This window comes from Gouania willdenowi, chromosome 5 (genome assembly GCF_900634775.1).
Source record: "Gouania willdenowi chromosome 5, fGouWil2.1, whole genome shotgun sequence".
Taxonomy (NCBI): Eukaryota; Metazoa; Chordata; class Actinopteri; order Blenniiformes; family Gobiesocidae; genus Gouania; species Gouania willdenowi.
In genome coordinates this window covers 34,390,740-34,403,972 of record NC_041048.1, presented here as the reverse complement: position 1 = coordinate 34,403,972, position 13,233 = coordinate 34,390,740, and the positions used below count along the sequence as shown (strand labels likewise).

General features: G+C 37.1%; 1 protein-coding gene across 1 annotated transcript; it reads right to left on the bottom strand.

The window, feature by feature from the left end:
* Positions 1-4,325: 4,325 nt before the first annotated feature.
* On the bottom strand, positions 4,326-7,790 carry bhlhe40 (basic helix-loop-helix family, member e40). Its single transcript, XM_028447598.1, has 5 exons — positions 7,330-7,790; positions 7,162-7,225; positions 6,968-7,075; positions 6,471-6,594; positions 4,326-6,352 (listed from the first exon to the last, which is right to left on the bottom strand). The coding sequence occupies exons 1-5, from the start codon at positions 7,401-7,403 to the stop codon at positions 5,505-5,507; spliced, it is 1,218 nt and encodes a 405-aa protein (XP_028303399.1). The 5' UTR covers positions 7,404-7,790; the 3' UTR covers positions 4,326-5,504.
* Positions 7,791-13,233: the final 5,443 nt, after the last annotated feature.

Genomic DNA, 13,233 nt, shown 5'->3' with positions numbered 1-13,233 from the left:
GTTTGTGTGTGATCTTTATTTTATTGAAAACAGCAAAACAGTCGAAAAGGAAGTGAAGTCAATTTATTTAGCGCGTATGTTTGAAATCATCTACCTACCAGCGTATATTTCACCTAACAGACAACTACAAGCCGAAAATATAGACTTGCACACACCGGTGATACTAGTGAACATTACATCAAACTGTATAAAGACACTGACACAGAAAAAGGCTTTGACGCCTGAGATACGTAGCCATGTTCAAGGACGGCTCTGCTGTAAATAGGCTTATACTCACCCAACCGGTGGAAAAATAAGTACTTTAGGTTGGCCGGGCCGGCAATATTTATTAATGTGTAATCTATATGAAAAATTTAAAAAAAACACAGATGGCATGACAGATAAGGACATGTTTCTTAACACTCAAAGTTTGATTTTAGGTATTTCAAACATATTTAAAAGTTGAAAATTCACAATAATTCTACATATGGCCCCTTTAACAAAACATTTGCACAAAATGTGCCACTTTTGTCTTTTTCTCCTATAAAGGACAGCATGTGTGAGTGAGTTATTTAGTGTGGCTTGTTTAAGGGAAGGTCTGGGTTAGGACGCACTCAGAAATCCATCTCACTGAGCTTTTTCATGGTTTGCTGAGAAGTAGGGAAAGCAGGGACTCCTAAAACAATTGTTTTTAAACAAAATAAGCTATCATATATATATATATATATATATATATACAGTTTTCTATATTGCCAAAATAGAAAGCGTGATATATCTTGAATCTCGGTATATCGCCTAGCGCTCGTGTTGACAAAACTTCAGTTTCTGTGTAGTTTTAAACCTATACAATATACATTTACTACATTTTACACAATTCAAATTATTAGTTTGGAATATGTGTAGAAGGCTTTATTTTCTTTTAGTTTTTATGACTAAGTAGCTTTATGTCATTGTCTTTACCAGCTTTGTGCACAAGGCTGTACAATATGGAGGCAGATATCAGTTTTTTTTTAATTCTAACAAATAAAAATACTTTTTCAATCAAAAAAAGTGATTGAATGCAAACACAAATATGACACAGACAAAAAAATGCATTTGAACACTTTTTTTTTGATTGAAATGTTTTGTTTTGTTTTATTATTGAAATTAAGTTTTTAATTGAAAACTTTATTTATTGATTTTTTATTTTATTTATTTATTGATTTTTGATTGAAGGTTCTTTCATTTATTGAATAATAAAAACACAAACCTACCTCCATAGTGCAACAGCCTGATATGAACACTTAGAGAATTTAGCACTTTGAGTTTACATTGTTTTAAAAACTTGAAAACGTTAACCATAAAACTAAGGAACCTGTCTAACAGAACAAAGCTCAAACAACCAACATTTTGCATCTTTTTACTTTGTGACATCACCTTCAAAGGCCATAAAAGTAACAAGCTCAGTTTTAAAAATGTAATGAGCAGAAAGTACAGATATTTGTTTAAAAAAGGTAAAAAGTAAAAATAAAAAGTCGCCAAAAAATAAATACTCACATAAAGTACAGATGCCAGAAAAAAACTACTTAAGTACAGTATTTGTAATTCGTTACATGTTTACCAATGAGTAAATACCACAATAATACCAGTATAATAATCCAATGCTGTTTCTTCCCAAAATAATAAATTGTCTTTGTGCTTTATTAAGTTGAACAGACAGCTCTGGTGTCTTTATTATCTTAAGTCCTGAGTCATGTGTTGCACACACACTTAATACATTAGGCTGAAAGGAACTGCTGGGTGGCGTTGGATGTATGAACTGTATGAACCTTACAATTAATGCACACAGGCTTACAGTTAGGTTGTTAATACTTTAAGTCTCCATCAGTCGGCTATGTTTGCTAACACCCAGTTAAGTGAAGCAGTTAACTGGACAAACTGGTGTTTTTCAACCCCTTAAAAATGGATTAAGCCTTGTGAGATGTTCTGCTTCTTCTCTCACAGTGCACACTGTTTTTCTCCGTCAACATCCATAAAGATCACATCCAAGCGTATAGGTTCTACAAATCAGCGTGACCCCAAATGACCCCAAATGACACCAACATGAAGAGCATTTGCTAATTACCACAAAGGTCTTTTCACGCTCATTGCTCCCTTTAGTTCCTTTTCTTTTTCCCCAGTTTGTCCCCAGAGCCTGTGTTATATTAAGTTCATTTCCATTTCATATTAAGGAGAAAGCACTATTATGCAGGCAAATACTGGCAAGCCACAAAAACACCAGAATAAAAAAAGGACTCTGAAAACAGAGCTGTGTGAAAATACCACAGCCACTGGGATAAATAATCTTCAGAACATTTGATTACATAATCTATTTAAGAGAGCACTGGGAGGCACTGATGGGAGCTCCATACCCAAGCATCTGATTTAATGTAAAGCTAATAAATAGAAGATTATTAACATAAACATGCCTGTTTATTATTCACAGGTGTCCCTCTAGGCTGTACACTGAGTTTATTGCATTTAATAAACCATCATTGGAATAAATTTATGAATGCATCTGATAAACATTACAATTTAGTTTATCTTAAAGCTGCCCATTAATCAAACTATGATTTTAAGCCTGAAATAAAAAGAGAAAGAAAAAGAACTAAAGCAAAATGTTGGCAGAGGTGAAAGTAACAGATTACAAGGACTAGAGTTACTGTCATTGAGTTGCTTTTATGGACTTGTACTTTTTTTTTGTTTTAGTATATTTCTAAATGAGCTATTTAACTTGAACTTAAGTACATTTTAAAAGAAGTAAAGTAATTTATTACATTTCTACACCCGCTCTAGTGATTGGATTACAACATTGGAACGTAGGGATGACATCATCACTGTATGTCCAGTGAATGGCTCTGGCGCGCACGTGGCTACGGAGTGCAGTGATTAGCCACCGATGTTTCTCAAACGGGGTACGTGTACCTTGTATGCGAAGGCAGAGTGGAAAATTAACAAATAAAAACAATAAAAATATGGGTTTCTAAAGTTTATTTTTAGTAGAAGAAAAAACAAGTGATAATGATAATAATAATAATGGAAATTATTTTGATTAGAACATGAACTGAAGATACAAAGGTCAGTCTTTGTCACACACCCGGCAGGAGATAGAAATGACAAAAACTGTCAAAATAAATCCATTCAGGAGGCACTAAATACTGTTTAATTCCATTTATTTACAAAATGAGATTCTTTATAATGTGTGTTATCACTCATTCATTCCATCATTACGCTCTAAAAGTGTTTTTTCATCGAAAGCTGAGCAAAATGTTGTAGTTGGACTCAGAAATAAGAGAAAGGGGGTACTTCAGCCCAAAAAGTGTGAGAACCATTGCTCTAAAGTGTATTGATTTCTGTTCATGTCTGTCCACTGTTGATATTATTATGTTTTGTTGTATTTTTAACTGTGCCAAAGAAAACAAGAAAAAGAAAAAAGAAACTGCTACAATTAAGCAGATGCTCTAAATGGTTTTCAAAGTGCAGCAGTGCAAACCTCCTGACGTCACATGACCATAAGGTTTATTTGCGCAACCCTATGATGACCCTTTGGGTTTGAACGGTACAAAGCATCACGACCACTAGGTGGCACCAGTGTGACACTTTAGACTGGACGTTACAGTAATGGAGCCCATCATCTCCATTGAGTCAATCTCAAAATAGCTGGGATCACTTTTCAGACCACATTGCAAACTGCTGCTGTGATCACAAGAACTATAAACCCCACACGCCTCAGTGAGAACTAAAGGCTGCTGAGTCCCTCATGTTAATTTTACTCTGTGACCACTCAACAGGCCAAATGTCATTCAAATGTAGCTTAATATCAAAAACAGACTATAAAAACGTGGATATTCACTCATCCTTTATACTTTTAACTCTCCAAGTCAATACAGAAAAATCTAAAGTTTGGTGTTAACAAAAGTATCGTTTTGATTATAATTAATAATCAATAGTACACTATTTTTTTTTTCTTCAGGAAAGTATCACTAAGCTTTAAACACATCTTGTGGATTGCACCAGTGCTAAATTACATAACAGCAGTCATCAAGTCCATTACTGTCAAACAATTAATGACGCACACATTATACCATTAAAAGAAAGAAAGCTCATTCATGATAACCTTTAATATTTCTTCAAAACTATTTTAAATTACACCTCTTTCCAGGAAGTATTAAATGACTTGCTATTGATTTACACAGGCTGAGCTGCTTTTATAAGTTACATAAGTGTTATGTAAGTGTGTGTGTGTGTGTGTGTGTTGTGAGGAGCTGTCAGGTTGGCTGGCTATGACACGTTTAAGGTAACAGGCGGTCAAACACGGGAAACCTGCATGTGGGGAAAAAAAGCTTTATTTATATTTTTAGACTATATTAATAATACCTTAAATACAAAATATGTACAGCCTTTGTTTACATTGCAACGTTAAAATCCAAAGTACCTCTGCCTATACAAAACTATTATTTCTGTTTGAATTTTACATTCACTTTCTTTGCTACAGACAACAAAACAGACGTGTCTGTGTTACACAAGTAAAGGCAACAGCATGAGCTACGGTCACGCTCTAACTGGACATTTAGGGCCAAATGCTAAATGTGCCTAGTCGCTATTGTACAATGAATACCTTCTTTTGGTGAGATCACTAACACAGATTTCCTTTGGGAGCTCATGTAATACACTCAACGGGTCACGTATCAAAAATAGACATGTCGAAGTAGTACAAGCAGGAAATAAAAACAACATATTTTACATGAACTTCACAGGAACTCTGTCAAAATTCAAAGTAAAAATAAAAAAAAAAAAATGCAATGAGTCACAAATCATATGAAGCGCATACAGCCACAACACACTTTGCTCGACCTGAGTGACACACCTGGTACGGTGACAACGCCCTGAATTCTTTTTAACGTAATCAAGCCTTGTATCCACTGAGCTCCGAGATATCTTGACGGGTATAAGTATGTACGGAGCAGTGATACGCTTGGCAGTGTATTTTGGTAACATTCTGGTTTACTTAAAGGTAAAGTTACAGGAGTGACAAGCACTGAGGGTATATATCATCCTCTTGCAGATCTACAGCAGGGGAGACACATTAAAAGCAGCATCTACGGGGAGGGGAGTGGAGCTTTGTTTTATTTTTACATTCATTGCAGGCATGTGTGCAAAGGTGAGTCTACTGAACTATTTCATCTGGAGGGATTTTTCTGTGCCTTACATTCTGGGTTTGTCTCTGACATTCAATGCTAAGCAGAGATAAAAGAAACCTCTACTCGTGCAAACTCTATGCGCTCCTTGAACTGACACATCTTCACAGTGTTTCCGATCCAAGCGACAGGTTGGCCACGTACAGTCCTGGTTCTGTTCAGGAGGTGGGACAAGATGGGCAGAAACGGTTTTGGACCAGGGTGGATGAAGTGGTCTCAGTGCATGTGTGTTCTTTTACTCTGGATTTGTTAAAAAAAAACAAAGCAACCCTTCAACATTCAAAGGGTAAGACTGACAGACATGTTTGCTTAGTCTTTGGTTTCAGTGTTTAAAGGGGGGCCGTGCTTCAGAGCTTTGTGGTGAGCAGAGGAGTCCATGGGGGTCTGGTGTTGTACTGGAGACGACGTCCTGGGGGAGAGCACGCTCTCTGGGTCTAAGCTGGACGCAGAGCCGCTCATGCCAGGGTACATGACTGGCACGCCTCCAGGGTACCAGCACTTCTCCAGCATGGGCAGATACGCTGCTGCTGCCGCTGTGGGGGGGATGAGGTAGAAGGGGAGACAAAATGGGGGCTGGTTGGGTGAGAAGCTCATGTAACTCCCAGGAACTCCTGGTGCATGAGAAGAGAGCATATCGTCCTCTGAGGAGTCCGACCTCGACTTCTTGGCGCGAGGCTCGCCATCCTCCTGCTTGATGCTACCGACCGTCTGCTCAGAGGCGGCGGTGGTGGTGGCATCACGCTTGATGAGTTCCCCCTCCCTGGCGTGGCTCTCTGACCACTGCGTTTTGGGCTTTTCGTGCTCGCCACCGTAGCCGCTGTCAGTGTCCGTGTCACTGCCGCTTTGCTCCCCGGTACCATGGGGAAAAGTCCTTTGAATGACCGGAACGCAGTTCTTGGCGGTGCCTTCTGAGAACCTTGGGGCCTGTGCGGTGGGTTTTCTTGGGTTCTCTGAGTCTTGATGGACCTCCTGGTGGTTCCTTCGATGCTGCATAACTTCAGCTGCTACCTTCTGAATGTGACTGATGATGTGGGAAGGTGTGAGGTCCCTACTGCTTTCTTGGCTGGCCAGATAGTGCAGAACCTCTTTAGCACAGAGGTGGAAGCCGGAGCGGAACATCTCCTCATTGTTTTCCTCACTCTCACCTCCATGGTCACCTGTGGACGATCAAAACCACTTAAATTAGTCTGAAATCCTCATTTCGTTAAGTGTTTTCTTTCATTAAAATACAGATCAACAAAACACCCAGTTCTACTGGTGCTTCTCCAAACGTACCAATCTGGAGATCTTTTTGGAGTGCCATGATTTTCTGCTGCTGTTGCTCCAGTAGAGCACTCAGGGCTTTCACATGCTTCAGAGTGAGTTCCAGCACCACAGCTTTCTCCAAATGTCCAAGCGTCTAAAACAGGAAGACCTTCGATAAGCATGTTGATCTTTCTTATGTAACACATTCTGTTACTAAACGGAGAAGCCTCACACAAGTCACGCACAGAGCACACACACAGAATTTTAGACTTCTTCACTGTACTGATCCCTTAGGGTTAGATTAAGGTTTCCTCAGGGAATTTAAGAAAAAAAAAATTAAATAAAAAACTCAATGTTGTCATGAACAAAAACTAAGTTAAAAATAAAAACAAGCTACAAAATTGAAAAGAAATGTTCTGTTTATAGTTGAGCAACAGCAAAATGAGATCATTAAAGTTAAAGCCATGGATCTGAGCAGGAGAACAAGTGAGTCCATCTGCCATCTATGCTCAGATAATAATACTCACTGTCAGTTTAAGATGTTCAGGCAACAGATCCTTCAGCTGGGCGATGCATTCGTTGATTCTATCGCGCCTCTTCTTCTCTATGAGTCTGTGAGGCAGTTTATAGGTCTCCTATAGGGAGAGATGGGAAGGCTGTGAGGGCAGGTCGATCGCATACATGCAGAGATCCATATGCTGAGTCATGATTCTTATCTTACCTTGCTCTCATCAACCCGTTTCATCCCTTTCCTGGGTTTGAACATGTAGATGGGAAAGTCCATTCTATGAAAAGGAATAAATGTAAATTAATTGCTGAAAAATCAGACCAGAGAGTGAGGAAATACCTACATGAAATATAACACTGGTGAAACAGAAAGTGTATTTACCCTTGCATGTCAGATATATCCACTGCGTTCGGCACGCATGCGGGAGGTGGTTGCGCGCTTGTTATCCTCTCCATGTCGCTTTATTCAGAAAAAAACTTTACAAAAAAATAAAAGCCTTTAAAATCTCCCAAAAGCTTTTTCTTCGTATAATTATCAAAGGAAAAAAAAAAAAGTATCTCCTTGGATAAGAGTTCGTGCGTAAACGCGTGACTTTCTGTCTGCAGCTGCAGCTGGAGTGTTGTCACCCGGAGGTCCGGATTGGCTTTGGATGAGCTGTGTGTGAGGCTCGATGTGTGAGAGCTGGGCGGGTCGGTGAGTGACTACGTGTTAAATAAACCCTGTGACTTCCAGCCCAGTCTCTGAGCCAGACGCTGGGCTCGGCCGTCACATGAGCCTCACGTGTTGGACGGTGCGCTGCGCACACCCTCCCTCCGCGCATACGCACACGCACATGCACACGCTCCTCCCTGCTAGAGCTCAGCCCACTTGTGTAGTACTGAGTGAGTGAGTCCCGTGTTCCACCATGCTTCTGCTCTCCAGGCTCAGCTGCTGTTTGTGCACAGGACACGACAGCAGAGCAGAATGTGGAGCAATGGCTTCCCGCCTTCTAGTACACATGTTTATATGATTATACCTGACACTCACACACGGTCCATTACAATCATCACTTAAAACATCATTTCTAAGAGAAAAACCTTGATTTTAGGACTGAAGAAGGATTTGTAATTGTTATTTATGATCATGTGAACATATACAGAATAAAATAACATACCCAATTTCCCCAAGAATCTCATAATCATGTATTATTATTATTATTATTATTATTATTATTTTACTTTTCCTAGTTTAGAAAAGCGTAGAGCTGCCACAGGGGAAAATACATTTTGATTTCACTATATTGTATGAACAATATTGTATATTGTACAAATAATATACATATATTGTACGAATAATATATTTATATTGTTTGTACAATATAACATCATGTTTGTACAATAGAATATATTAATATAAGGCTTCTTTGATTGGTTACTGGAACCCTAACCCCTGTTTTGCTGAAGATTAGTATAATTTGTTGAAAAGTTATAAACCTCCCAGTCAGTAGGTGGCTGTATGAGCAAAAAGCGTTGTGTTATAGGCTGTGTAAAGAGATTTTATTTTGGTGAAAACCTGGATTTTAAAAAATGCATGAACGTCGAAAAGAATTTATCAAGTCATTTTTTTGCCTACACTTTTCATGAGTAAAAACAAATAATATTCAAATAACATTTGGCTATTTTTGCACAAAGAGCCTTTTTGAACGACAGTACTTAATGTGTATGATGCAGTGCATCAGTTTGTTGTGTTGTGCAGCAATAGTAGAACCCAGAAATAAATAAATAAAAAAAATTAAAAAAAGTTGGATTTAAACCAGGCTCGCTAATCACAAATAATGGGTGCCTGTTTCACACTACTATTACTTATGTCACTTAGTCACGTTTTCAGCACGAGGACAACTCACTCAAACTACATATGACAAAACTGCCTTTATTTCATACTTTATTAGGAAAAAGTATTTATGATAAGCAAAGTCAAGAAAAGACTGTCTTTATTTTATTCTCTATAAAAACATGTTTTTTTTTCACGTAATAGTTTGTCAGGAGATACATTGTTGACTTACTGTTAAAAAATGAACTTCCAATAAAGTGAGTTTTTGCAAAACCGGTTTTAATTTTTGTATCGAGGCAGCTGCTGAATGTAACTAATGTAATCTAATTTAGTCACTTCACTGATTACTTGATTCTAAAAGTAACTAAGTTATTTTTTTAAAGGAGTAATTAGTAATCAATATTCAGAAGGCAACTGTGGCAACACTGGGGTGTTTTCATATTCAGATTCACATTGGGGCATTTATATTAATCATTTATACTTTTGTGTACGGTGGCCCTAAAGGTCACAACACAAAATAAAAGCGCATACATACAGTACACAAAACCCACAACACAAAAGCAGCCTGGTAAAAATCCATGAAGAAGAGTGGAATCCAACGTGAAACCCGATGGAACACTGGCAACAAATGAGTGTTGTGGGTTTTGTATACTGTATATATGCACTTTTGTGTTGTGTTGTGAGCTTTCAGGGCCACCGTAGTTTCTTGTCTTTTATAAGTTCCTCCATAAATTCACAAAGTTGCTTTGATGACCTTTTATTTTTATATCTATTTTGCAAAAAAAGAGAAAGAAAAAGAGAACAAATAAATAAAATAATAATAATGAAATGAAGGGAAAGTAACGGGTTACTGTAATTGAGTTACTTTTATGACTACTTTTACTTTTTTGAGTATTGTTCTAAATGTACTTGTACTTAAGTACGTTTTAAAAGAAGTAAATGGTTTAACAATGATCAACGGACATTGTGAAACTACAAAAAATGATATAACCAGATAACATTCAAATGTATCACATTATAGCTGACCAAACAGATTAAACGGCGCCAAAACAGCATGTAAAAATGTAGGTTTTCTCAGATTCAGAGTTAAAAAATGGACCTATACTAATATTTTTTTTTATTATTATTTTGAATTTAATTTATTGATTTTTTTTTTTTTTTTTAATTCTACATTTTGACAAACCTTTTATTTCATATTGATGCCTTTGGTGAAAATAAATTATTCCAATTTTGCAAGTTTCCTTGTGTATAAATGAATTTGCCTTGCCTCTGGAAATACACTCACACACACACTTTCTTATTTTTAAAGCCAATGAAATGCCTAAAACGAGTCCATCTGATTTCCTTGCTCCTCATTTGACAGTAAAAACATGTCTTTCTTGTCACTGTCACTTCATTCCCGCGTCCTGGAAGCTTCTCGATGTCACGCGCTGAATGTAATTGTATACTGTACCCTCTCGCTGCGTGGCACGTGCACCTGCGGCGGCAGCTTCGGTAACGTTTTGTTTGTGTCTCTACAGGCGCGCGCGCGCGCACCGATTAGAGCCGCCGCGTGTTCCCGACCGACCTGTCACGTTGAGCTCCTCATGGCAGCGCGCGAGCGAGCGAGCGAGAGAGAGAGAGAGAGAGAGAATAGCTGTGACGTCACACTATCAAAACTACCAGATTCCCTCCTTGGCGGAGGAAGAAACAGCTTCTAAACCAGAGATCAGTAACTGGGGGCCACAAAATTGTAATTGTCTGAACATAGGGCCATGTTACTAAAATTCATGTCATCATTTTGAATAATGACCAATCTGAACATTAATGTTGAAAAGAACAAAGTGTTTTGTCTGTATTTTGGTTTTTGAAATCGTTTTGTATATTTTTCTGTCATTTTGTGCGTTTTATTGGTGTCATTTTGTATATTTTTCTGATATTCACTGCATTCACTTGAAAAAAAAAAAAATTCTGTTTTTCTGACAATTTATTTGTTCTGTTTTTCTTGATAATTGTTACCCCTGTTTTTCAGACTATTTTTTTCCTAAAGAGAAAAAAAAAATTAGTCTGAAAAACTAATAGCCCAAAAAACAAACCAAAAAAAAATTGATTAATCAGAATAAACACATTTTTTTTCAAGTTAATACAATATGCTTCTGTTCTTATTTTTTTCTGTAATTGGAGTTATATTTTTGCATTTCCATTTCCATATTTTTATATTGTTTTGTTGTTATTGTGTGTTTTTGGAGTCGGTTTTTGTTTTTCTGTCATTTTTGTTTATTTTGGGTAGTCGATTTGTGGATTTTTTCTGTAATTTTGTACATTTTATTGGTGTCATTTTGTATGTTTTTCAGATATTATTGAAGTCATTTTGTGTATTTTTGTTATCCTTTTGGGTGTAATTCTGTAATTTTGCATGTTATTGCAGTACTTTTTTTGTATTTCCATTTTTCATATTATTTTGTTGTTATTGTGTGTTTTTGTGTCATTTTGTATGTTATTGGAGTAATTCTTTGAATTTCCATTTCTATTTTTTGTATTGTTTTGTTGTTATTGTGTGTTTTGGGAGTAATTCTATGTATTTTTCCTGTTGTTTTGTGTATTTTTTTTTAAATTTTGGATTTCATCATGTTGGTGGGCCATACAAAATTAGACCATGGGACACATGTGGCCCCCGGGCCACCAGTTGCCTATGGCTGTTCTAAACAAACCAACAACTACTGCAGGCCATTAATGTAAATCTTGACTTTTAACAACACTCATGTCACCGTCGGCTGTAAGTTGTATTACAAAAGATTGAGCAGCATCTTGTGTCACTGTGGCTTTCACATGTTATGACTAATGACATTTGATTACTCTCCATGCACCTGCTTGTATGTAGTCTGTCCTGTTTGGATAAGGATGCAACCTTGTTTTTACTCACTCCAAGGCTTAATAAAGGCGATAAGGAGATAAAGGCAGGCTGTGCTTGATTTGAGACTTTCTATGAGCTGAGGCTGAAGTTATCGAAATGGGATAGTGTATCTGTTGGGATAAAAATGTCAAGGGGTGCATTAGTTTAAAAAATATGTGGTATAAAAAGTGATTTTATTTTAGTTTAGTAGGCTTTATACTAACAAGATATGTGCTGTCGAGGAGCTACTTACTGTAGCTTAAAGTATTTCAAATGGGGAACCATTGAACAAATCTTTTCCCTTAAAAAGCAGTGATGGTAAAATTGGTGTAAATTACATCAATTTGCGTTGTTTTTCCAGATGGAGGTGACTATTTTAGTGTACTGGGTCTCACCCATGGTGGATACGGGGATGCGACACCCGCACTTTCATAAAAACAAAAATTAATTCCCCTCACTTTTTACAGATGGATTCATTGTTGAAAACATACTAAGCCGCTGTTCCAAGAAGGTAAACAAAGAGTTAACAGTGATGAGTAAAGTGTAAGTAAAGTGATTAAAAACAAATAACAGGTGGCAAAAAATGGTCAAAAAGTGTCAAGAAAAGAGTGAAAAGTGACTAAGCAGTCAAAAGAGGAAACAGGTGGTATTTAAAGGCTAAAGGTAGCTTTAATGAGCAAAATATGGCCAACAATAGTGAAAAAGGGCAACATGTAGGGAAAAAAGTAAAGTAGTTTTATTTATTGGGCAAAAGGTAGCTTATTTGGATAAAAAGTGGCAAAAAATGGTTAAAGAATTGACAAAAATTGGATAAAACATCAAAAAGAATCGGCAAAAATTACGAAAAGGGATATTTATTGGCAAAAGGAAGATGAAGTCTGAAAAAGCAAATAAGTGTCACATTTTTGGGAAAATGGGCAAAAATGAGACAAAGGAAGTTGCAAACTGGCCTAAGAAAAGGGTAAAAAAGTTTCCCCCTTTTAAGGTTTTCTGGGGGAATAATGGTTAAAATTAAGACAAAGAGCCACATGTTGAGCATTACTGACTATATTATCAGCTTTGTCATGGTTTTTGTAAATTAATGCAATAAACTAAATTGGGCGGTTGCTCTGCCCTTAGAACACCCTCACTTTTAAAATCGCTGCTCCACCCCTGCTAGTGTCACATGTTCATGGTTTAAAGACACAAGCGCAATTTTAATCCTGAAGATTAATGATTTACTGAGAATTAAAGGCAATTGATATGAAGTTATTATAATGAAATGGATTATTATGTAATGTTTAAAATAGTAATATAAGAAGTGCCAAACTCGACACATATTTCACATTTACTGGCAATTTCCAAGCTTAAAGCCCAGTACAGGGCTTTAAGTTTGGAACCATCCTTTCCACTGTCCTGCTTGTTGCACTGGTGTCCCAGCTGTGATAAAGTTCATCATTAGGTCTTCTGATTACAAATGTATTAAATTGAGCTGTGTGAGAAAGGAGATGAAGTTTAGGCCCTAAACTCATAATGAGAAACCCAACCAGTGAACTATTCTCTCTCATTGAGCATGAGTCTCAAATGGTCACATCTCATCAGTTCACTGATCTGCCTTTATGATG

Excerpts from the sequence above, each read along its gene's own strand:
- bhlhe40 (XM_028447598.1), bottom strand. The coding sequence starts at position 7,403 with ATGGAGAGGATAACAAGCGCGCAACCACCTCCCGCATGCGTGCCGAAC. Across the intron at positions 7,226-7,329 it reads GATATATCTGACATGCAAGG|AATGGACTTTCCCATCTACA; the intron begins GTAAATACACTT and ends TCCTTTTCATAG. Across the intron at positions 6,353-6,470 it reads CCAAAAAGATCTCCAGATTG|GTGACCATGGAGGTGAGAGT; the intron begins GTACGTTTGGAG and ends GATCGTCCACAG.